This window comes from Equus quagga, chromosome 6 (genome assembly GCF_021613505.1).
Source record: "Equus quagga isolate Etosha38 chromosome 6, UCLA_HA_Equagga_1.0, whole genome shotgun sequence".
Classification (NCBI taxonomy): Eukaryota; Metazoa; Chordata; class Mammalia; order Perissodactyla; family Equidae; genus Equus; species Equus quagga.
Window position 1 is genome coordinate 100,194,190 of NC_060272.1, and position 26,058 is coordinate 100,220,247.

At 40.6% G+C, this 26,058-nt stretch overlaps 1 protein-coding gene across 4 annotated transcripts in view; it reads left to right on the forward strand.

Annotated features, from left to right (window-relative positions):
• The window catches only part of CEMIP2 (cell migration inducing hyaluronidase 2), a 72,109-nt gene extending 50,473 nt beyond the window's left edge, over positions 1-21,636 (forward strand). For 3 of the 4 annotated variants that reach the window (XM_046664240.1, XM_046664239.1, XM_046664238.1), the window contains exons 17-24: positions 517-732; positions 4,279-4,487; positions 7,309-7,491; positions 9,747-9,966; positions 12,670-12,768; positions 16,157-16,311; positions 19,174-19,277; positions 19,610-21,636. In XM_046664240.1, the coding sequence (XP_046520196.1) occupies positions 517-732; positions 4,279-4,487; positions 7,309-7,491; positions 9,747-9,966; positions 12,670-12,768; positions 16,157-16,311; positions 19,174-19,277; positions 19,610-19,812 (1,389 nt within the window). In that variant the 3' untranslated portion in view covers positions 19,813-21,636. The remainder of the gene's footprint in view (positions 1-516; positions 733-4,278; positions 4,488-7,308; positions 7,492-9,746; positions 9,967-12,669; positions 12,769-16,156; positions 16,312-19,173; positions 19,278-19,609) is intronic. The other variant, XM_046664241.1, reaches the window with a different exon arrangement.
• Positions 21,637-26,058: the final 4,422 nt, after the last annotated feature.

The following is a 26,058-nucleotide window of genomic DNA, read 5'->3' on the forward strand; positions in this document are numbered from 1 at the left end:
TATAACATTTGGAATGAAATAAAATGTGTAGCTCTTAAGATAGAACTAATAATGGATCTTTATTTACTTGAGATAATTTGCATAGAGGGAAACGCGTAGATCTTAAGATCTTAAGTGTACAGTTTATAATTTTTAACCAATATGTGTGACTGCATCGTTCCCCTTTCCACGACTGTTCTGATTTCTCTTACCACAGACTAGTTTTTTTCTGGAGAGCAGGTAGTAATTTTTAAGTGGAAACAAAGGGAAATACTAAAGATGAATTTTAACATTTGCTGCTTGAACTTCACAAGGCTTTGGGAATTTTTTCTCCTGGAGCATATCATAATTAATTGAAAACTTTGATTGATTGGGTACTGTGGTGACAACTGTGAACCGTAACTCAGAACTGCCTGAAGATGAAAGCGCTAATGGATTTGTAATGTAATGGATATGCAGTTGGATCCGTGCAGAGGATGCTGGGTAAGATGGCAGGAGCCCTCATTTTGCGATGTCCTTGTTTTTCACTGCTGTCAGGTCTCTCTGAATGTCTTCTTTGGAAAGCCCGGCCCCTGGTTTGAAGATTGTGAGCTGGATGGTGATAAGAACTCCATATTCCATGATGTTGATGGCTCTGTGACAGGCTACAAGGATGCTTACGTGGGAAGAATGGACAACTACCTGATCCGCCATCCAAGCTGTGTCAACATGACCAAATGGAACGCAGTGATCTGCAGTGGGAACTATGCCCAGGTAGGCCAGAAGGCAGTGTGATGCCCGACTCCTTGCACCTCCTGACGGCGCTGTTTCTCTGAGGAGAAGTCTTCAGCTCTTCAGTATGATTGAGACTTTCCAAAGCATGGTTTTTCTTTAGGGAAAAAAAAAATTCATTAGGAATCATGGACTCATAGAATTTTATGCAAAACTCCCCCACTCCAGACCAGTTTAACAAGTGGAAGAGTGGGTCAAAAGAGGTGAGATGATGTACCCTTGTTTAAATATGGTTTGCATATAGTTGGGGTGAGAACCCCTATTTCCTGAGTCTTAGGCCTGGTTTTCTTGCCACACTACAGCCTTGTCCCCTGAGAGTTTTCTTCTTTGCTTTCAGGGTCATTATCTCTATTGAATCAGGGGATCTGCCTTTTGAGGCAAAATATCAATAGGTCACGTGGAAAGTGAGATGTTCCCAGAGACAGAGCTAGGAACTGGAAATGACTGGACAAGGAAAGAATCCAAGGAAGTTCTTCAAATTATGATATAATATCTATGAAAATATGAAGGGGATGATATAGATCGGGAAACACCTCTTTGAAAACATTAAGCCGATGCGTGTTTATTAGCTCGATGCCCAGTCTAAGTGGATGGACTAATTTGGGAGGTAGATGTTAAGAGCACAGATGCTGGAGCCAGACCACCTGGGTTTGAATCCTGGCTTCATTATTTCCTTCCATATGAGTTGGGTGAGTTAACTACTCACAATGAGGATAACACTAGTTCTCTGTACGAGGCTGTTGTGAAGATAGAATGCGTGAATATACGTAAAGCATTCAGCTTGTGGCCTGGCCCATAGTGAAGTGCTTGCTGCAATTAGTATCATTTGAGGAGCAGGATTCTAAGTTGCAAAGATGATTTTAATAGTGATATTTGGATGGATGGAGGAGATTACAGAACAGAAGTACCAGTTGTGCAGAGTTTTGAAGGGGGCAAAATTTTGTTTCCTTATTTGAGAGAATTAAATGGTAGGATTTAGTAGTAGACCTCAAGGGAGATGAAGGAACAAAGGAAAAGGATAATTAGAGCACGGAGAGGAGAACTGGGGGAAGAGCGGGGGTCTTCCAAGGGGCTTGGGCTCTGACAGTCCCAAAGGCAGGAAAGGCTTGGTGCTCAATGCTCTTATTTGCAGGGTGGGTTCTTCTGGGCGAGGACAGTTCTGTGATGCAGCCCCTCTGCTGAGCCCTGGCTGCTTTGCCTGTCACGGGTGTGTGCCTGGGCTCCTGCTCTTCAGCTTGTTCAGCCTCTGAGTTGTGTGTGGTTTCTACCCGCTAAGCCTTCTATAGTGGGAGTTCCTTGGAGCAGAATTCCTCACTGCTCCTCTGACTTTGAATCATAACTGCTAAAGAATGCCGATGCTGAGATTAAAAGAAAACAAAAAACAACTTCAAAAAGATTCTTGTCTATAGACAAAACAAAGGGCTTAAGAAGGATACAGATTGCAGAGATTTTCTGGTTTATTTTAATGGAGTATTAACTTCTCTGTTGTGGGATTTCTCATTCCTGTGAGCAAAAAGAAAAAGGTCATACTTAAGTTCTGAGAGGGACAAGGAATGGATGGAGAATTAACTGTAGCAAAATGAAGAAGAAAAAAGGTGGTTTAAAATGTGATTTCTTTTTTCCATTCCTTTTATTCTTAATCAGACTTTCTTCCCTAAAATTAAGTTGCCCCAATACCTAGGAAGCTATAGAAATTCTGCAATTAAAACAAAAACAAAGAGCTTGTAGTCCTTTTATAGCTACAGTTTTAGTTAAATCTCTTGCTAGCCGTGTGTATTCAGTGGTGTATGTGTCTTAAAGCTGTGTGTGCTCACTAATGCAAACGTTATCTTTGAAAATTTTATATAAAATTTATATATAGTTAAAATTACTATGTATGTCTGTAAACTCTTTGGATTTCTAATATATGTGAGAATGTGAATCTGATCCTTCTATCTTACAAACTAGAGTAGTAATTCTATTTTTTATATAGCGATGAAGAAAGAAAGAAGTCATCTAATACTTCCCAGGAGCCTCTGGGAATGGCAGGACCATAGGTCAGAAATTTTCTCCTGAGAATTTGGAGTTTGGGCTGGGAGCCCAGATCTGCAGCCATTTGTTATTACTTTGATAATGTATAATACTACAGATAATGTATAACATGTTATCTTAGATAACATATAGTACGCTATAATGTATAATAATACTTAGATAATATATAATAATATGTAATGTAACTTAGATAATGTATAATACATTTTTAGGCAAAAGACAAGCGACTGGATCTGAAGATAGAATAATCATCATTTAGCTATTTGTAAATATATTTTAATCGAATGTCTGCTCTCTCCTGACCCAGGGATAAAGGTGCTCAGGAAAAAAGGGGGTAATGTAAAGAGAACTCAGGTTACATGTGCCACCTCAGATCCTTCTTGGATTTGGAAGAAGGCAGGAGATAGATGTATATACGTATATACACACACATATATATGTATATGTAGCCTATTATATATAACCTATATTTATATGTAACTATATATTATAATATATATTTTATTAATTTATATAATTATAGGTTAAATATAAACATTTAAATAAATAATATGTAATATATATTAAACATATATATTTAAATGAAGTAGTCTCAAAATATATATTTCCTGTCTCTTTATTTTAAATCTTTAATTGTCAGTAGAGAAGAGTAGTATATTGAAGTAGTCAAACATGAATGAGAGTTAAGAAATTTTCTGGCTCACAGGATGTGTGATTGTGGAATCAATATGGACAAAACTGTAGAAATGACAGAAACAGAAAAGTAGAGAAGTACTGTGGATTAAATGCAATATTTTGCAAATGTATTAATACTCCTGGGGAATTCTGTTACAGCATACTGATTCGTTTTAGGAAATCATTCTGAGGTTTGTTCTTTGGGGAAGGTTTTGTTTTGGCACAGAAAAGGGCTCAAATGCCACTGGAATAAGTTCAGGACTTCTCAAATTTGTCTTAGGTTAATATGTTTTTCCAGTTTTGCAGAGCACTTTATAACCTTTTTTTTTTTTTTGAGTGGGTGAAAAATGACTTCTTGGGCTGATGTAGGTCATGGAAAATTGAGAGCTGAAGCTCTAAGATATTTAAATTTTCCATCTCTTGTTTTAGAGGAAAGTGTCTCAGATTTGACTAGAGAGTATCAGTTTTCACATTAATTTACCAATATTTTGTACGCGTGTTCTTCAGATTGAGGAATTTCTTTGACAAGCAATATAAGCCACAAAAGTTTCATATTCTGATGAATAAGCTGGCCAGTTGTGGTGGAAGAGATGATGAGGATCTTGGCTCGCAGAACGCATGGTCTGTTTTTCCCATTTCAGTTAAAGCAGGCTTCATTGTAAGTGTAGCCTAGGATGAAGTTGGCCCCTGCTCATTTACTCTGGCATAGATCACAGAATCTCTCCTTTGAAAGTACAGACATTTGCGTTTGTGTTGGAAATGTTTATTTAGCTATTTAAATTTTCATTCTCTTCCCTTTAATTCTTAATTATTCTTTTGAAGGTTTACGTGCAGACATGGAGCACTCAGAACCTGACTATGACCGTCGCACGAGATGAGTATCCATCCTCCCCTATGGTGCTCCGGGGCATCAACCAGAAGGCCGCCTTTCCACAGTACCAGCCTGTGATCATGCTGGAGAAGGGCTACACCATCCACTGGAATGGGCCGGCACCCAAGATTGCTTTTCTATACCTCATAAACTTCAACAAGTATGTTTCTATTGCTGTTATTTCAAATAGTTGAGCGAGTAGTAATTTAGTGGAGAAAAATAATAACATATCTTCTTTGTAGCAAGGAAAGAATGCCAGTTTCATATACTTCGCTCCCCTTGTGTGGAGGCTGTATATTTTATGTTGATGGAATTAAGAGATTATGCAAATTGAATGCTGTCATTTTAAAAGCACTTATTTTTCTCTATGGTCAAGGTATTGTGTGCAGAAAGCCGTTTAACAGTACGTCTTAATACAGTCTGCTGAATAGTTTAATTCCCCATTGCTAGGTTGGGAAGAAGTTTTATCTGGTGTTCTGAGTTCTTGGCTACTTGGCAAATGATAAGATTTTTGAGGCCAAGTGTAGACTTGACAGGAGAGAGTGGTGTGATTGATTAGGAATGTCTGCTGTGGGCAAGAGATGGAAGAGTTGTGGCATGAATGCTAGGTATTTACAGCCCCTGCCTGAAACCATCTTTCTGTTCCTTCTTGATTTCTCTGTTGTCTGTCCTTGTAGCACTTTCAATCAAAGACTCTGTTTTCACATTAATTTATTCAAACATTTACTGTGTGGCAGTTCATATAATGATGAATGAGAAAAATACTTGCCCTCTAGGAGTTCACAGTATACAGAGAGAAAAAACTCAAGTAATCAGTAAACTCAAGTGAATTGAAAAGGCTTGTTCACCTGACTGATCATAAAGCTCCACTTGTCAGAATGATCTTAAAGCACCCAATTGAAACTAACAGAGGTGGACATAAGACATGTAGGAATTCAGCTTTAAGTAGGTCACTTCCAAGGATGGGTGAAGATCATGGTGGCTGATGCCCTTATTCTGTGAGAGTTAGGCCTTCAGCACATGCTCTAAACTGAACCATTGCTGTTTTCCTATTACACTTGCTGCTGCTTCTCTGTGCCCTTGCTGGAGAGTCATACCCCCACTTACTAAGTCAACCAAGACAAAAATCCTAAAAGTCCAAAAATCAAGGACTCATCCTTGACTCTTCCTTTTCGCTCATCTCTCCATCCGCTCAGTGATCAAACCCTGCTGGTTCTATCTCCTTAATGTCGTTCACATCTCTCCGCTTCTTTCCACCCCCACCTCTTGTGACTGAGTTCAGGCCATCACCCTCTCTTGGCTGGATCCCTGGAGCAGCCTCCTACACGGTCTCCCCGCTTCCAATTCTTAGTCCACGTTGTGTCCAGGGTGAGGTTTTTAAAAGCCCCATCCGGTATTATCACTCTCATCAGTGAGCTGCAGAGAAGTCAGTGAAAGAAGCAAATGATTGTCAGAGAGGCCCAAGGAGAACTGTCCAAGAATGAGCAGTAATCCCAAAAGGTACATCTGGCTGGTTACGAATCTGGGACGAGATAGTACAATCAGATGGTATGCAGGGTTCCATAGGTCCCACACGTGACCTTTGAGCAAATACTGAGCAAGTAAAAATGTTTTAAAGTGAAAAGAAGCTGAGCCCAGAAGTTTCAAAGATTCACATGGGCTTGAAGTTCAGTCAAACTTTCCTTGTTTAATTAGTTTAGAAGTTTGTAAAAATTACATCATGGGCAGAGGCAAGAGGAAGAGATGAACAATTTTTTTTTCCAAATTTAATAATTATTATAGAGAGGTCATAGATTGTGTCATAGTGCCGCTTCTGAAAATAACACTTTAGAAGTTATAAAAGCTGTACTTATTCATTAAACAAAATAAGGAAAATACAGAAAAACATAAAGAAAATTGAAATAACCTGTAAGTATCCTAATCAAAGTGAGGCACTATAAATATTTATATACTATTCTCTCTCCCCACTCTCAAATGTTTTCTGAGCATATAGATACACAAAATCTATTTAACTACTCCCTCCCCTGTGAACATTTAGGTTGTTTTTCTTCTGCCCCTCCACCCCTTTTTTGCAATTATAAATGATACTGTGTAGAACATCTTTTCTTACCCATTTTTGGTCTGCGTTTCTAACTATTCTTTAGTGGAATTACTGGATGAAACCTCTGAACAATTTTAGGGCCTTGTTACATAGTGCTTAAAAATTCTTTAGAATGATTAAAAAGTTCTGGAACTGGATGGTGGTGTTGCACAACCTTATGAATGCACTTAATGCCACTGACCAGTAGTGTTACAAATGGCTAAAGTGGCAAATTTTTTCTTATGTATATTTTTACCACAATTAGAAAAATGCCCAAAAAAGCAAATGATAAGAAAGGGAAAATACTTTTAATGTTTTCCAATAAGTATTTTATACGTAAGGACATTAGGTAAGAAAAAACACTATGGGAATTTGGTAATGTTCATCAAAAGCTTGAAAAATACATATGCCTTTATAACTAGCAGTTTTACCACTAGGTATTTATCCTAATGTAGTAATGAAAGATAAAAATAAATTTATGAAACAAGAAATTCTTTGGAAAGATTTTACCAGTGTCCACTTCCATGATCAGGCTATTGTGTTTCTTCCATCTTAGTAGACCCATACCCAACCACCTCGCTTAATTTTATTATCTGCTTGCAGTGTCTAAGTACATTTTACCCAACTTCTATTCGCATTCCCTGAAGTCCTGTGAAACCAAGAAATTTTTGTAAGCCATATTATTGTTGTAAGTATATTGATGAAGAGAAGTTTGCGTAACCTAAAAAGGAGGTAGATGATTCGTTAATATGTCAGAGTTCAAGACTTCCGTTATTAGTGGCTCAATATATAGCAGAAATTGAAAGAGGAGAAAATCCTGGCTAAAATTTACATATGCTGTAATACTCAAAATGTATTGGCTCAAATGTGACTTCACTTTTTTATTGTCTCTCCTTTGTAGGAATGACTGGATTCGGGTTGGCCTCTGCTATCCATCCAACACAAGTTTTCAGGTTACCTTTGGATTTTTTCAGCGGCACAATGGCTCATTATCCAAAATGGAAGAATATGAGCCTGTGCATTCACTGGCAGAGTTGCAGAAGAAGCAGTCTGAGAGGAAATTCTATTTTGACTCTGGCACGGGGTAATTCGGCACAACTAGTGAATGAGAATTATTGCTATTTTTCTTTAATGGTGAAATTACTAGTTCTTCAGCATAACTAAGAATAGGCTGTGATGTGACGGCTGTTTAGAAAAGCAGCTGATGTGGGGAATTCTCTGCTCATCACTATTAGAGGTTTGGAGGAGAACTAGAATGACTCGTAATTATAGTTGGCAGTAGGAATTGAGTGAAGATGTTTGCCTTGTACCTATTAAGGCAATTTAGATGGAGAAATTATCCTTGTCAGTGAAGAACCAGTAGGCCCAATCAAAAATTTAAAAATATTTTCCATAACAACTCTTAAGATGATTATTTATATAATGTAGTTCATATTTCAGTGGAAGCTCATTTCTCTCTTCCTTTAAGGCTATCTCTCAAGTTGACCTTGAATTTTTAAAACTCACTGTATAACCATGGCATATTTGCTCTCAACTTTCTCTAGGCTGCATCTTTCCACTTTTTAATTCTAATCCTGTTCAGCTGGGGTCCTGTTGGCCTTGTCTGCTTTTATCCAGTTACAGTCTCTCAGCCTTTGGGTTATGGTAGGCTCGATCTCCTGTACTCTTCCAGCAAGTAGCATGCTCCTTCAATATCCATTCCTTAAGCTGACATTCCTACTAGATTTCGTAGTCTAGGTACTGTAGAGATACTGATGTAGGTAAGACGCATTTCTTCTGTGAATTCGCAGTCTGTTGAAGGATGTGGGCATGTAAAGCAAGTAATTAGAAAGCAAAAGGTTTAAATGCTATAGGTCCCATAGTGGGATATTCCGTGTGCCTTTGGAGGTAACCCAGAAGTTCAGCCTAGGGTGACCAGAGACATCCCCAGAGGGTGACATTGGGGCTAACTCTTGAGGAATGAGTAGAAGGAAACGGAAAAAGAGATGGGTGAGGTATCCCAAGAACAGTCTAAATAGAAATGCATGGAGGCATGGCAGAACGTGGCATGGCATGTCTGGGAAAGACGGAAGGTCAGCCTCGGGAGAAGGGTGGCAAGTATAATTGGGAGAATGAGGTTTGAGGTTCAGTCAAGTGCCTTGTTAGCCTTTGAATATGGTGCAACTCATTTGCCCTCCAGGGCACCTCCAGTAGCAGGTGTGATCAGCTTAAATCTTTTCTTATCATATTTCTAATTAGACTTAACCTACTTGGACTTTTATTCTATAAATGACAGAACTTCCACGTTACCAGTTGATTTTCCACAAAAATAAATGGAACACCCAAATTTGTAAGGACAATCTGGTGATCACAAATTAATGATTAAATGTATAACAAGATGGGAAATATTTCTTCGTTTGGATGGTTCTAGAATCCCTCAGCCTTTGAGGTTCTAGTTCTTTTTAATTCTATTCATTTTGATGATTTTAATTATATATCAAAAGGCCCATGCCTAATCAGGTTCCAGTTATTCCTTATGTATAAATGGTAAAATTATTGGATATTGGAACAATACTGATTTTTACCTCATAATTGCAACTGTGCATGGTTCATTGACCTCATATGAAAATGTGAATTCTTGATCTCCAGTAATCAATCACATTTGATCAAGTCCTTTAGAATCTTGACTTCCTTGGTTTAGGAGGACTAGGTTTGCTGACAGATGTTGGACTGCTGCCTGGAAGTGACTTTTCCATTCATCTTGGCAGTAGGAGGATAGCAGAGTGGGTGGGACTGTTCATTTCACTTGAGTTTTGGCCAAAGTACAGACAGAAAGACCCCCTGCCCATCTGCTCTTAGTAAACATCACAGGAATTGATTTGACACCATGTCTTGGCCTTAGCCAAACAAATCACAGTTGCTGTTTTTATTGGTCCATTTCTGTGCCTTAAACCAAAATGATTTATAAACCAAAAAAATAATAAATAATTAAAAAAAACACACTAATTCTAAACTCAATACAAGTGTAAAGTTTTCCAAGGAATTTTTCAGCCAAGCCAAATTCCATCCTCCCAAATTACCTATTGAACTAATTCACACCAGAAATCAACTTTGCTATCTTGTGGAACGACTGAATCAGGTTACCAAAATATTTTCTAAAGCAGTATTGCGTTTCACTTAGGGCCCTAGTTGGGTAGAAAGGAAAGAGAAACAACTTTATTAGTTTTGTAATTTATTTTTCTTTTAAGAAGTTACTTTATTGGAGAAATGTCTCTTTGGGCCATGTGTCAATTTGAGGAATTTTTCTAAGTTTTTGAGAGTCAGTCTAACTCCCAGTGGATTGGCTTCTGTTTTATGCAGGTTGCTGTTTTTGTATCTCAAAGCCAAAAGCCACAGGATTGGCCACAGTTACTGTTCATCTCAGGGATGCGAACGAGTCAAGATCCAGGTAACAACAGACTCAAAAGCCATCAGTAACTGCATGGCCAAAGCGTATCCCCAGTATTACAAGAAGCCATCAGCGCTCAAGCGGATGCCATCCATGCTCACGGGACTCTGTCAAGGCTGTGGAACCCAGCAGGTAAACAAGGAAGAAAAGTGGGCTATAGCCAGGGAGGAAGAATCAAAAGATATCTTTGCAATAAGTACATTTTTCTTTGAAACTTCTGTTTTGCCAATTTATAAGTATTGTATGCTTTCTCCTGAATTTCGGCCCATTCTAGAATGTGATGCTCATAAGAAGCACACCAGTCCAAATTTGTAATAAAAATACCTTCCTCCTGTGATTCGTCAGTTTACCCTGGTTGATTGTGGATTTGTTGGTTGTGGTCTTTTCTGTCTCAGCTGTGATTCTGTTACAATGTTGCTATTGGGTTTACATGTCAGTGATGTCGTGACATGCTGTGTTTTATTGGCAGTGTGAAACTTCTCTACAGAAAATGCAGCTCAGATGGAAGTGGTTTCCTTTTTTTAAGGTGGAAAGCCACTCTTAATTTTGAATATGCGCTATGTTGTTTGCCTGTAATTAAAAGTACAAACAGACCTTGGCTACAAGTGAAATGCTTCTCTTGATAGATTCTTAATTAGATGGTCATCTTCTGGATCATGAGAAAACATGGCAATGAAAGTAAATCCAAAAAATTGAGTGTGGGGTTTCCAAAGGAAGTCAGACTGATTCCAAGTGAAAAAGAAGTGTAGAGTTAATACTGCCCTAATTAACATTTAACCTTTATGCTAACAAATATGGGTCAAGGGAAATGGTTCTCAAAGTATGGTCCCTGGACCAGCAGCATCAGCATCACCTGGGAACTTGTGAGAAATTCGAATTCTTGGGCCCACTCCAGACATGTTGAATCAGAAACCCCAGGAGTGGGGCCCAGCCATCTGTGGTTTAACAAGCCCCACAAGTGATTCTGACATATGTTCACATTTGAGATACACTGGGCTAGAGGAGGTCTTGTTTTTTTGTTTTTTTTTGCTGAGGAAGATTTGCCCTAAACTAACATCTGCGGCCAGTCTTCCTCTATTTTTCTGTATGTGGGTTGCTGCCACAGCCTGGCCGCTGATGAGTGGTGTAGATCCAAACCTGGGCCGCCGAAGCAGAACATGCTGGAACACTAGGCCACTGGCCAGCCCCTAGAGGACGTTTTTTTTAGAAGCTAGAATTACCACAGAAATGCATACTGCCTATTAATATGGAGAAAAACCTCTAAATATTTATTTTCATTTCTTATCATTCTAAGTGACTTGAAAAAACAGAAATTCTTCTTCCACTGTACAAATATTTCATTTCTAATTTTTCTTGTTTCTGTTCATTGAGGGCAGTAAGAGCAGGAAGAGAAAGATGGATGTATGCTTCCTATCATGGTATAGGATAAGTAGTTTTTCAATGGCAGCTCACTCTCATGGTCTTGGTTTCTCATACCCATGAGCCACCCCTGTTCTCTAGTTCGACTAAAACCAACCAGCAAACAAACTGGGTACATGAAGAGTTTACAGGTCCTTGCCTGTAAGGTTTTGACTGTTAAAGTGACATTTTTAGATAATCTTTGTGGGGAAGTAAATTCTCCAGCCTAATTCTCGAGCCGAATTTGCAAAGAAAGTCCTTCATTACTGAAAAGGCTTTATATAATTTATAATAACAATTCTAATAACCATTATAATTCGTGAAAAGTAATTGAATCATCACTGGAAATATTCTAGGCCTATCTTGTTAAATGGCTCCATGCGTGGATGTTTAGCATTCTTTATTTGTACTGGAAACGTTGATTAGAGTTCATTTTTTGAAAATGTACTGATTACTGACTTTGCGCAGATGCAAATATTTGAAGCATCTGGGAGGAGCATTTTTACATGGAGATTTGAGGGGAAATTTTGTTTGGAATATCAAACACAAACACATGTATGTGAGGAGTAAGTAGGAAAATGCACATGAATTTTTGACCCAAAATCTGAGACTGCAGAAAAAGCGTACGGCTCCTGAATGCTTAGTGTCCCGCTCATTTGCTGTTGTGGTGAAGTTGCTGCCATCTATTTCTAAGGGCTCAGACTTTAAGTGCTAAATTGTGTGAGAATTAAGAGTGCTTTTGAGTGAGAAGAGAGCCCTTAGGAAGGAGGGAGGAAGGGGAATTTGGAGACAGAGTGATCTGGAGGAGTAGAACGAAACAGGGAAGGGCATTCTTGGGGAGGGAACAGCATCTGCAAAGGCAGAGTGGCGGGAAGGCAGAGTGTGGGAAAGTGAGGAAACTGCCCTCCCTGCTGACTGTGATAAAACAGTGGGAGAGCGGGGCTTGAATATCAGGTGTGGCTCAATTTACGGGACCATTTGCAGGTCAGGCAGAGGAATTTAGACCTGGTGATGCACAAGGTACTGAAAGTTTTTAGACAGGCTAGTTCTCATCAGCTGTCATTCTTTCCTCAGTCCTGGAGTGACTCCGTGCTAATTCAGGATAACTGGCCTAAAAAGGACCTTTGAAAAGATCTGTGACTGTTTGTGCATGAAATGTTTACAAAGATTCAAATATAAAGCACATTTATTTAGCCATTTGTAGAATTTATTTTATTAACAAGGTTACAGGTATCAAAAACTAATTGTTCCAGAAAATGGGAAACATACGCTTCTCACCTTAAGCCTATTTCAAAAGGTGGAATGCCAGCTTATGAAAAAGTGTAAAAGTTTAGGGAAAAAAGCACCAGCTGGCTTTGGTATAATTGAGTTTCTTTTGAGGGCGCCTTTTGGAGGAAGATGCGGTTGACATAGGTGTGGGACTTCCTCCCCGTCTAGGTGGTGTTCACTAGTGATCCTCATGAGAGCTACCTCCCTGTGCAGTTCCAGTCCCCCAGCAAAGCGGAGCTGCAGCGCGGAGCCCCGTCTGTGATCTCTGTGAGTACCATCTGGCGTGGTCACAGCTTTGGCTTCTGGCTTTTTCGTTTCATCCTGGTGACATGAATTATCTCTGGCAACAGTCACTTATTTGCAATCACATTTTGATTGTTGGGGGTGAGCAATGCAATAGAGGTATAAATACCTCCTAAATGTTTGCGTTTTTAAATAAATTATTTATTGACTTTTTTGGTGAGGAAGATTGTCACTGAGCTGACATCTGTGCCCATCTTCCTCTATTTTATGTGGGACGCTGCCACAACATGGCTTGATGAGTGGTGTATGTCTGCACTCGGGATCCAAATCTGTGACCCCCGGGCTGCCAAAGCAGAACATGCAAACTTAACTACTGTGCCACTGGGCCAGCCCCTAAATAACTTACTTTTATTAAAATTTTTTTTTTCCTCAGTAGATTGTGTTTACTGATTACTTGTAGGTCAATGTTAAAATTTGTTCACACTACTTTTCACTCATTAATAGCATTACAGGTGACCCAGATTCTGTAGGAAAAAAGGCATCTTTGGGTAAAAAATAATTGCCATAGGCAATCAATACATAGAAAACTGTGTTTAACCATGGTTGTTGAAGCTTACAAGAACCTCCCCAGTTATTTAAGATATAGGAAATGAACGTTTTTAAATCTCTTTGGCCTTTTATTTTGAGGTTGCCAGGCCCTCATTTTTTTCAGATGAGGAAAGTGAGGATGCAAAGTGTCTTTTCTAGATGGATTAATGGAGGAACAGAACTGAGTCTCAGCGTCACCACTAGAATTTGCGTTTAGAGCCAGGCTAGCCAGTGGTGAGCAGCTCTTGGCATGTGGCTTTTCCAGAGCTAGGTTGACCTGGGTGCCACCATATAACATGCTCTTTGGGTAGCAGGGGTCTAGCCATCCTACTGATACCCCGCCAGGGATTGAGCCTGGTCTTACGTGCTCTCTAAGAGCTCAGCTTTTTTTTTTGAGGAAGATTAGCCCTGAGCTAACTACTGCCAATCCTCCTCTTTTTGCTGAGGAAGACTGGCCCTAAGCTAACATCCATGCCCATCTTCCTCTACTTTATATGTGGGACGCCTACCACAGCATGGCGTGCCAAGTGGTGCCATGTCCGCACCCAGGATTCGAACCGGCGAACCCCCGGACACTGAGAAGCGGAATGTGCAAACTTAACTGCTGCACCACCGGGCTGGCCCCGAGCTCAGCTTTTTTAAGTGGTGGGCAACACAATCACAGATACACATATATGTAGACAAAATTAAATCTTATTCTTTTTTTTCTTTCTCAATTTTTTTACTGTGTCAAAGTACAGAGAACATAAAATTCGCCATCTTAGCCGTTTTTAAGTGTATAGTTCAGTGGTATGAAGTCCATTCATATTGTTGTGCAGTCATCCCCACTCTCCAGCTTGAGAACTTAAATTTGACTTTTTTAGCAGCTCTGCATTAGGAATATCCCTACTTGGGGGGGGCAGTGAAATGCGAGTTATTAATTGTTTCAGTTGAGTAAGGTTCGTAAGCTCTCACAATCTGCTTGCCCTATCGTCCACGATAATGTATCGTGCACTTAAAATTGTTGAGAGGCTGGGTCTCATGATGTGTTCTTACCACAGTAAAAAAAAATTAAAAATAAAGAGAATATCCCTGCTTAAACGTAGCTCAAAGATTTCTCCAGCATTTATTTATAGCTATTGCCCTCTGGTAACGAACGTTCAATTTGCAGTGTGTTCACAATGTGATTTTATTGGCATGAAATTGGTTGACTGAGCATCTTCATGCGGTCAGCTGCCTGAAGAGCCTGGTCCCGGCCTGCCAGCTAGGTATCTGATGGGAGTCGGTTGCATAAGGGAAGCAGGTGGGTGCTGAGTGCTCCCTGCTCTGCTAGCTCACTAGATAATTAAAGGTGACATTGTTTTGCCCAAAAAATCTCAGGCAGCCTTGCCCCAGGGTCTGATGACATTGTTAGACTCCATTGCTGCAGGTTGGGTACTTGAGACCCTAGAAAAGTCATAGAATACCGTGTTTTGTCATATTTACCTCCAATATTTTCTCATGCTTTACCTGCAGACTCTTTGCTTGGACGTGGCAATGCTTTAGTTTTTATGGAAACTTTTGTATTTCCTTTAAGCAACAGGTTTTGGGGGGGTACTTTTCAAAAGGACAGTTTGAGGGTGTTGAGGATCATTGCATATTTTTTCCTCAAAGGTATCTCAATTTTAAATATTCAGATTTTTAAAAATAAGAGAATCACTTTTTTTTTGGTGAGGAAGATTGGCCCTGAGCCAACACCTGTGCCAATCGTCCCCTATTTTGTATGGGGGAGGCTGCCACAGCATGGCTTGGTGAGTGGTGTGTTAAGTCGTCCCAGGATCCAAACCTGCCAACTCTGGGCCACGGAAGTAGAGTGTGTGAACTTAACTACCACACCACCAGGCTGGCCCCCGAGAGAATCACTTTTAGTCTTTCCAGATATAAGATGGCACTTTACCTCCAGGCCTTCTAGAATTATTCTCTCTATTAGAGCAGTTTAAACATAGCTTAAAAAGTCCTTTTTATTTCTGTGAGATCAGTAGTGATTAGATATAAAATTTAATTTCCCCAAGCAAGGAAAGTAGTACTGAGAGCATTTCTCCTTTGTTAGCTTTTAGTGTAGTTTATAATTTTACACATTTTAAACAGAAACAGCACCTATGGCTTAAATTCATGTTGAATCATATTTCAGTCCAGTAAGGTTTTTTTCCTTCCTTTTTGGCTGAGGATTTAATGATATTTGGATGTGTCTGGAGTTCATTTTTCTTGAAAAGGTCTCAAACCATTAACTTAAAGAGGACGGCTGGAACTTTCACTTCGCAGTAATTGGACAAAATATAGTAATACCTTGTGGCTTAAATCCTGGTAAAATTACCACTTTTCCATTTTGACTTAAAAGGAGAGATGTATTTGGAACACAGGAGACGAGGCAACCTGGCACTTCTGATATTCCAAACCTAAATCCTAATGGGGGTATAGGTGGCTTGAGGCATGGTATATATGTTTTTTCACAACCAATGTGATAATAAGTGAGCTGTCTGAGCTGCAGTGTAGAGGCTGCCACTGATGGCAGAGAAAGCTTTGACCCCGATGAGAGAGCAGTCAAATTCTTGAACCCAGAGTCCCCCTCCTCAGCTGAGGGCAGTCACCATGGCTTCCTCAGAGCCTTCCAGTCAGTAAAGACCAGTCGAGGCACAGTCTCTGAGAACACAGGCACGACTTCAAATGTCGGTGGAGGGAGAGGAAATAGAATATGCAATTTGAATCCTGCATGGGTTTGGAAGATGAAGAGAAGGGGCTGGAAAGATGAGTCGTCCTGGAGGTACTGAAATGGTGGTGACCACAGAAGACATTTTTGTATTCTCAGGTCAACGGCACCGACTTCACCTTGCGCAGTGCGGGTGTCCTCCTCCTCATCGTGGACGCTTGCGGCGTTCCCTTCCGGTTGACGGAGAAAAAGGTTTTCTCTCTTGCTGATGTCAGTCGCATGGAAGAGTATTTAAAAGCAGGCATCCCTCCAAGGTAGGTGGAGCTTGCTCTGCAGGAGAGACAAGCCATCTTAAAGGTGACATTTGGTCAACTCTGAACTTTGGTTTGTCAGCCTGCCTTGTACTCTGCGGGCATTTAGGACTCTTGAAAGGTGTTCATTCCTTCCCCATCGCAGGTTGATGCCTGGGTGGTCTAAGCTGCTTATTGTTGGTAAGCGAGAGCTTGGATGTTAGAAGAGTTTGCAGATGGTTGGAAGGCTCTTAGATAAGGCAGAGAAAAGCTTAATACTTAGGAGCATTACTGTCCCACTTTTTAGTATTAAGTTGATCTACATTGCACCCAACTTAGAAAGCTCGTTACCGTTTTAAAGCAATTTTATGGATGATTTTACTTTTGCAGCCACCTGTCCCACTGAGGAACCCTCAGACAGCCTTGTGCTCTGACACTGGCATATGGAGCATTCACCTGGGTCACTTGGAAGTGACGGAAAAGGAGTAAATTGATTTTCTTTTTAAAAAAAATTGGCACCTGAGCTAACATGTGTTGCCAATCTTCTTTTTTTTTTATTCTTCTCCCCAAAGCCCCCCAGTACATAGTTGTATATTCTAGTTGTGAGTGCCTCTGGTTGTGCTGTGTGGGAGGCCACCTCAGCATGGCTTGATGAATGGTGCTATGTCCATGCCCAGGATCTGAATTGGTGAAACCCTGGGCTGCTGAAGTGGAGTGCTCAAACTTAACCACTCGGCCATGGGCCCCGCCCCAGGAGTAAACCAGTTTTTAAGTGGAAAAGTATGTGGTTTCTTGCTCTCTTTTTATTTTTGGTGAGGAGGATTGGCCCTGAGCTAACATCTGCTGCCAATCCTCCTCTTTTTGCTGAGGAAGCTTGGCCCTGAGCTAACATCTGGGCCCGTCTTCCTCTATTTTATATGTGGGATACCTACCACAGCATGGCTTCACAAGTGGTGCATCGGTCTGCACCTGGGATCTGAACTGGCGAACCCTGGGCCGCTGAAGTGGAGCACGCCAACTTAACTCCCTACACCACTGGGTGGCCCCTGGTTTCTCTTTTAAGAGCCCTTGTCTGATTAGTTTTTCTTTGTTAGTCTCTGAAGAAAGGTGCACAGGAGAGAAACCTTTCTTTTTTAGCATTGGTCAGACCCTGCTTGGAGGCAAGGAGATGAATTCAGGCTCCTTTCCACCCCTTCAGCTTTGTTGCAGATGTTGATTTACAGGCCGTCTTCATTTAGTGAAGCCGTTAAGGGAGGGACTTAAGCTACTGAGGGAGCAAAGGCTGTCTAGCTTTTGAATCATCTTCAGTTGATTTGATGACTTATGCTCTTTACACATTACAGGACCAGATCTCAATAAGTCCCATAAAATCATTGGATTATTTGAATGTAATAGTCAGTGTATATATGTCTTCTGGTTTAAGACACTTGTAGGGAATTCCTTTCCAAGGCCTCAGTTTTCTTTAAGGATTTAAAGATTTTTTCCTAATGTTGAAAACACGTGCACTCAGTCCACCTGAAACAATCCAGGAGATAAATTTTGCCACAAATATTTAGGGTGACACGGCAGGCCTGCAAGATGTCCTGTAGATTTAAGAGTTAAGAGCAACTTATTACAAAGCCACAAGGTTGTTTCTAGAAAGGGGACTCAAGGAAGGCTTTCGAGGTGCTGGTAGTGGTCTGTTTCTTGATCTGGGTGCTGGTTATACAAGTATGTTTAGTTTGCAAAAATTTCCCATGCTGTACACTTAGGAATACTATTCTATGTGTATGTTGCATCTTAACAAAATGTTAAGAAGTTATGGTGCAACTGGCAGTGACTTCTACGGAGACTGTACACATGTGGGGGTGCGGGTGGGCGAGGGGCGACCTGTAGGTGGTCTCATGGGACAATCCGAGCAGTGTGACCCATTGAAGAAGGTCAGGCCTGCAGGGTTGCTATGGTCAGACTTCTCCTCTGGCTCTGAATTGAATCACGATTGCTTTAGAAAGACTTCAACCAAGAACCCACACCAACCTGAGACTTAGGAATCTCAATAAGAAATGTCAAGATGCACATTAAGAAAGTAAACACTCCACTAAGGGATATACAGCAAGAGTTGAATAAAAGGAGAGACATTCCCTGTTTCGGGATGGAAAAATTAACATTGTAAAGATGTTATTCTACCTAAATTAAAATGTAAATGGATCACATTTCCGTTAGTGTCCCAATAGGTTACTTTTCTGCTGTACTTGACAGTTGATACTGAAGTTCATCTGGAAGAATAAATGTGGGAGAGTAATAAAATATTTTTAAACAAATGATAATAATATAAGGGTCTATTTTATCACATAATTAAAATAAACTATGAAGCCACAGTAATTAAGCCGGCATAGTATTCTAAGGAGGAGAGAGAGAAAATCCAGACAGATCTGAGTATGTGTTGATATACTGCATAATGAAGTTGGCCATTGCAACTAAACCATGTGGGAGCAGATTTTATTTCCTTCCTTTTGAGAACTATTTTTTTTCCTATTTGATAAATAAATAATAGGACATAAATAGGTAAATAGAGCATCAGAAACAAACAAAACCCACCTCCCCGTTACAATATTTTAATCCAGAAAAGAGCTGTGTCCCGAGCCATCCACTAGCTCAGCTGACCTACATGACTTGTTGTCCCTACATTTAGAGACCCCTTGTAATAGCAGCATAGTTTCTGGGTGGGGCGGGGAAGTGGAGATTTGTAACAGCAGGAGTGAAAAAGCATGTGGGTCATTTTTGGGTTTTTTTTTTGAGTTGTGCTTTTATCTATTGTTTCTATACTGTATTCAGTTTAGAAGGATGCTCAGTAAATACCTGCTTAATTACTGAAATTTGCACTGATTTTCTAACTTTTACCTACAGGTCAGTTGTTCTGTTGAGCACAAGAGGAGAAATAAAGCAGTTGAATATTTCGGATTCCTTAGTACCTCTGGGATTAGCCAAACCAGCTCATCTTTATAACAAAGGTTTGTATTTGCATTATTCTATGAAGTTCTTATGAGGCCAGCAATTTGATGGTGGAATTTGGCTCCCAGACCATTTTCATGAGATTGTTTGCTGGGGTGGGTATCGTGAAGATAAATTCTAAATAAGGAGACAGAGTTAGAGGAAGTGTGTTGGGATGTGGTTTGTTGTTGGGGCCAAGAGGTGGGTGGTAAGAGTTCATTTGCTGACGTAAGGAAGTGGAGTTTTGTTTTTTGCTTTATAGCTGTCTTTGTTTTGCTCACCTCCGACTCACCTCCTGTGTTATCTTGCCTGGAACTAGTAGATGTACAAATTGAACTTTTTTTTTTTTTAGGGAGTACCATATTTTTGGGATTCAGTGGAAACTTTAAACCATCGTGGACGAAGCTGTTTACCAGTCCTGCTGGACAGGGCCTTGGGCTGCTTGAACAATTCATACCTTTGCAGCTGGACGAGTATGGCTGTCCCAGAGCTGGCACTGTCCGCAGAAGAGACCTGGAGCTCTTAAAGCAACTTCAAAAGCACATTAGAGACTAACTGTAACTTAAGTGCGAGGGGGAAAAAAATGTGAACTAACTTATTTAATTTATGGCATTTTAAAGTGACACTGTTAACCCAATGGAACCATTTTCCTGTTCGATACAGAAAGGGGAGAAAAGACCGAGTTTTAAGTACTTGCTCGAATACCAGCTCACGCACCTTCTAGTTGTACAAAATGTTGGAGAATGTATTTGTATTTGTTAGGCTGGTGTATTCAGAGAGCAGTTCTCTTCCTCCTCACCTTCCACCGCGGTGTTTGTCCTGACCACAAGCAATGCTTCACCTTTGTTAGAATGGGATGTTGCGCAGTGGGGTGGGGGTTCTGAGAGTCAGCCTGAGTCCTCGAGAGGACCAGCTCTTGTAGCACCTTGGATACTTGAAGTCTAATGCTCAGTGGTGTCGTTGACTTTGATCAGCAGTGGACTTGGGTGGCTGGCAAGTTCAGTGATGCCTTGGGCCCTGGTTCTGGGCAGCCTTCGAGAATTTTCTATGATACTGAATGATAGAGTTTTAAGTGGCAACTCAGGCTCAGCTCATGCCCTTTTTTGCCTGGACATGTGCTATTTTTATTCATTTGTATATTGATTCCTTCTAAGGGTTCAGATTTCAAACAGGAAGTATATTGGGACAAAAGGGCTTTTAGGGATTAACCGTCTCTTTAATCTGTGACCATCGGGCAAAAATTTGACCTCCACCAAGGTCTGAGGTTGTTGGGACCATTTTTGCAGCTTTAATCCTTAGTCTGTTTTGACTGTATATTTGTGTTTAAAATACAGAGCTGAGCTGAATATTTACATTATTTTTAAAAGAAGCAGGCCATTTTCCTGAACTGTAAACTTGTGTCGTTTCAACTTGCACAAAGGAAGTCTGTTCTTGGGGTTGCTCCTGCACCCGGGTTTTTTGTTGTTGTTTTTATGAGTGGATTCTTTTTTACCCTTTTCTGCTGAGCACGCTCCCAGGAAAATTGCAAAAAGCTTAATGATACCGGAAAATATTGTACTCGGGGGAGAAAAAAGGGAGAGCCTTTTAAGGGCCAGAATCGTGGAGCGAATATTCAGAAATGGGCCCCTTTATAGCTTTAGAGGACTCGGTCACTTAATTAATTAAATTGTTAGAGCCAGTTAAAAAAAGGCGCCATGAAGCCCTATTTTGCTTCCCACTGGGTGCATGCATCTCCTGCCGGTGGGTGAGGATTGTATGTGTCAGAAGGAGATTGGCTCCACCGCTTAGGATGTCACCACACCAAGAGGAAAGAAGCATCAGAATGCCTTGACCTTTTCGTAAACCCACAAGGCACACAGTGTGGTGGAGGGATGGCCATGGCGAGAGAGTAGGAAGTGTGTTCAGGCGGATTTTGGCAATGAGTACAGACAAATTCACTTTCCTCTACCAGGAGCAACGGCTGATGACCTGTCCCTTTGTGTCCGGGAGAAACTGCAGAGCAGCTCTGTGACTTCTGTTACTTTACCAAATATGCTACCTCAAAGTGCTACCGATAAACCTTTCTAACTGTAAGTGCCCTTGCTAAAGGCACATGTCTTAATCCAAGTTTAGGGTTTTTTTTTTTTTTTGTATATTGATGAATGAGATCTTACCTATTAAATATATTATTGGATCATGGTTCCTGAAGGTGATTAAAGTTTGTGTGTGTGTTTTTTATGACTTAAATAAATATCTTTTATGTGTGTGGTTTTTTTTTTTTTTTTTTAGAGTTTGTCTCTTTAAAGATTTGGAGAGGATATGTAAGTTCCGAGGCACCTAGTTTTTCTGATTTGTATGCTAATAATCAGGGCCTAAGTTAAATAAATATGTGTGCATGTATTTTTTAGATATGTGTGTGACTCTCTATCAGGCAATCATTTTTTATTCCAAATTCCAGCTGTAAAAAATGTTCTAGCCGAAAAGAGAAGGGGAAACTGTTCACCAAGTAGATTTTGGAAGACCAAGCTTCGATGGACAGGAATCATATTCTCCAATGCAGAGGTTCTCATCCTTGGCTGCTTGTGGGAATCACCTGGGAGCTTTAAGAAATATAGAGGCCTAGGCCCCACCGCCAACCCCTGCATTCAGATTTAATTGGTGTGGGGTGCAGCCTGGGCATTGGAATTTTTTTAAAGCTCCCTGGGTAATTCTAACATGTACCCAGGTTTAGGAACCACTGCAGTAATATAATAGGCCCCCTGTTTAACTTCATTATTTTTTGTGACTAAAACAAAATTACGTTTATGATTTTTACTTGCAATTCCTGTATTACACACCTCCCAACCTTAAACAAGGTATTTCACTATTGTCTCTTTTAATAGAACTTTTTAATAAAGTTTTTGTCCTTAATCCTATCCAGTTGTTAAATTGGTTGTCTAAGCTGATATACACATTTCAGGCAGTTGGGAGGCAGCAATCTGTTTTATTCCTACCGAGAAAATATATTCGAAGGTGCTTTGTAAGTTGGTAAGCATTTTCCATCAGATGAGGCGGTGGTTGAGCTCCAGAAACATGGCCGTCCACAGATCAACCAGCTGATGAGAAACACAGGGCCTTCTCATATCTCAGCGGGGTAGAATTTTAGTTCTTTGCTGTGAGATCCCTGCCTCTCCGCCTGAGCCAGCGTGCTACACATTAGCTTCAGAGGCTGGGAGAGAGTGCTCGTGAGAAGATGAAAGGCAGAGACACACAGTCTCATCGAGTATGGCTCCAAAGCAGCCGCTAAGCTGATGTTTAGATGCAGGACTGGGGAGGGGGCACTTATGACTTCCCTCTTCTCTACCTTCACCAGAAGAGAACACATCCTCGTGCCATTACATGGATTAGTTTGTTTTGAGGAAGGGTGGGCAATGAGGTGATGGATAGAGGCTTGAGTGCTTCAGATAACTGGTGATCGTTCCTTAAGAGATGAGGTAATGTTTGGATAGGTCCAGTTGAAAGGCATTTCAATAAGCAGGAACGCACTTAGTTAATTCAAATATTTTCAGTTGGTCCTAATAGGTAAGTACTTAGATTCCATTGTGACAATGTTTAATGATTTTGTCATTCAGAGTTAGAGGTTACTCTCCAAAATTCCTGTTTGCCTTTCAGATACTTATGAAGCCACGTTTGATAACTTGAGAATTCCCCTAGAGGTGAAGACGGTGAATCGGAGTAATTTGGTAACAGATTTGTGTCATGCCTGTTGGTCTGAACTTGGTAAAAACTCAATCTGCTAGAAATGGAAGCAGACACTGGGCTGGAGCTCATTTTCAACAAAAAGGGAGGAAAAAAATCAAGGAAAGGCATCCCCGGTCCCTTGCTCACAGATAACTAAGTGTTGTTCAGGTCTTGCTAGACCATTGGAATCATCTGGAAGATAGAGGGTTTTTATTCATATTTATCTTCAATATGGGAAAAAAGCTGAAAAAAGGATGCCTAACTAGGCCTTGGTGTTTTGGGGAAGGGCACACTATTTTTATGTGATAAAATTAGAGGATGACTGATTGAGCTGTGAATATTTCTAAATGAACTGTGCGCCACCAGGCATCCAAAAATATCAACCATAGCAAGCTGTGAAAATATTGTATCCAAAAAGACAACAAATAATGGGTCAGAAAACAACTTCATAGATTCATTTTGATTTTCCTGAGATGGACCGTGTGATTAGTCTGGATATGAGACGTGATAACGCATTTAAAGTTCATCCTCAGAAAAGAGACTTTATGCTCACGATGCATCAGGAGTTGGCAAACTGACTTGTGGGCCAGACTTGTTCCCCTCACTGTTTTTGTACCAATTTTGAGCTAAGAATGGTTTTTACATCTTTAAATATAACAAGTTGGGAAAAGTCAAAAGGAGAGTATATTTTATGACATGAAAGTTACGTGAAATTTCAATTTCAGTGTCTGTAAATAACATCTTATTGGAAGATAGCCACATTCATTTGCTTCCTTATTGCATTGGCAGGTTTAAGTAGTTGCCCCAAAGACTATATGGCCTGCAGAGCTGAAAATATTTACTGGGTTACTTTACTGAAAAAATTTGCTGAGCCTTGATTTTGATGAAGGTTATACTGGTGTTCATTGTACTGTTCTTTTTTTCTTTTTTCTTTGAGGAAGATTATCCCTGAGCTAACATCCACTGCCAATCCTCCTCTTTTTTGCTGAGGAAGATTGGCCCTGAGCCAACATCTGTGCCCATCTTCCTCTCTTTCATATGTGGGACGCCTGCCACAGCGTGGCTTAATGAGCTGTTCATAGGTCCTTGCCCGGCATCTGAACCGGGGAACCCTGGGCTGCCAAAACAGAGTGCACGAACTTAACTGCTAAGGCACCAGGCCAGCCCCCATTGTACTATTCTTAAAAGTTTCCTGAGGTCTGAGAATTTTTTAAATAGAAAGTTATGGAAAACACCTGAATCAGAATCACCTGAGATCTTGATGAAAATGCAGAATCACAAGCCCCAAGTCATACTGGAGAATTGGAATCTCCAGGACCTGGAGCTGGGAATATAATTTTATGACAAACTCCCCAGGTGTTTCTTATGAACACTGCAGTGTGAGAACCCCACAGCATGTAGTGAGCCCCTGATATTCCTCTCCCTTTTCCCTCCAGTAGAGAACACATCTGAATGTCGTGTTTTGTTAACCCTGGTGGCTCCATCTGTACTGTCTTCCTCAATTCTTTTTGTGGCTAATGCAGGGCAGATCTGATGCACAGCACAGTATGAGGCTGTTGCTGGAGCAAAGATTTGGAGCCCATGGTAAAGTCCTTTGTCCACTGTCTGAAATTCTTACCATTAGTATGGTTCCTTGGGCTATAGGTATCCCTACAATGAAATCCCAGATATCCTTTGTTTTCTTCAAGTTCTTTATTATTTTAAGCAGTTTAAAGGAAAAGATACATGTCAGACTGCAGAGACTGACAAAAACATATGTTTCTTTGTTTTTGGATGGAACTGTATCCACCCTAGTTATTTCCCATTTATTGAAGCACTGATTGGCATTTGCAGATTTTTTTTTTAAGGTGGAATGAATTATTTCATATAAGCAATTTGCTTTGTAAGCAAAAGCCCTTTAATACCTGAACTTCATGGGGGAGGCACGAGGTAGGGGGTGGACTCGGAGGATAATGAAATCAGTCTTTCCCAGGAAGGAGGATGGGATCCTCTGGGAGGGCGTGGCAGGTTTACCTCCTCCCACCTCTCCCACCAGTCTGTATTGATCATAAACACCCAGTTCCTCAGGGAGGAAGGCCGGGGTCAGATAGGTTCCTGATGTGGGAGAACGTAGGATCTACAAATCTCGGGAGGAAAAGAGCATCTTTTGCTCCTAGCATGGGTGGGAGGAAGAGGGAGTTCTGACATGAAGGAAAGATCACACCAGAACTTGTTGCCTCCTTCTAAAATGTGTATGTGGTCATTCTTCTCCCAAGGAAAATGGCTCTTAGTGAGTAGTCAGTGGATTCCACACAGAGTGAAGTGCCTGGTACAGTTTGTTGCTGAAGGTGCAGTGGATGTTTTGGTGACCAACCTAGGTTTGATGCCAGTGTTGGGGATTGGAATTGGCCACCCCAAGATATGTCTCTTTGGCATGAGGATTATTTTGGGCTGGTTACTTTTAAAAACTGAAGACATGAGAGAAACTCTGAAAAGCAGAAGTTACCCTTTGTAAGAAACATTTACATTTGTAAGGGAAATCTCCATCTGTAAAGGTGTCTCCCTCTCTGTACCAGGAAGAAGGGGGGATGACCTTATCTCTAGAAACTCTTATCAATGCAGAAGGCAAGGACTTAAATCTGCATAATAACCTTACTCTTGTTTACTGTGCTGTTCTGGTAATCTCCCATAACTGACTCCTCCCACCCCCAACATCCTCATTTGTAGCTGAAGATGGTATTGAAGATGAGATCCTCTGCCATTTTGGTGAGTTGCTGAGTTTTCCTGAATCTCTCCATGTGTACATGTTATAAAGCTTTGTTTGATTTTCTCCTGTTATTCTGTCTCATGTGAATTTAACCCATAGCCCGGCCAGAAGGACCCAGAGTGGGTAGAGGAAATGTCTCCCTCCCCAACACCAGTTGAGTCTCTTTACTAGCAGTGTTACTTTGAGCAGGTTCCTATTCCTTCTGATCCTCAGCTTTCTCATCTCTGAAATGGGACTACTAATGCTTTTGTAAAATTACAAAGGGGATTAAATGAGAATAGCCATGTCCCAAACACAGCTGTTCATCAACAATATCTCAGTGGTTTGTTTTACAAAAAAGTCAGATTTCCAGACAT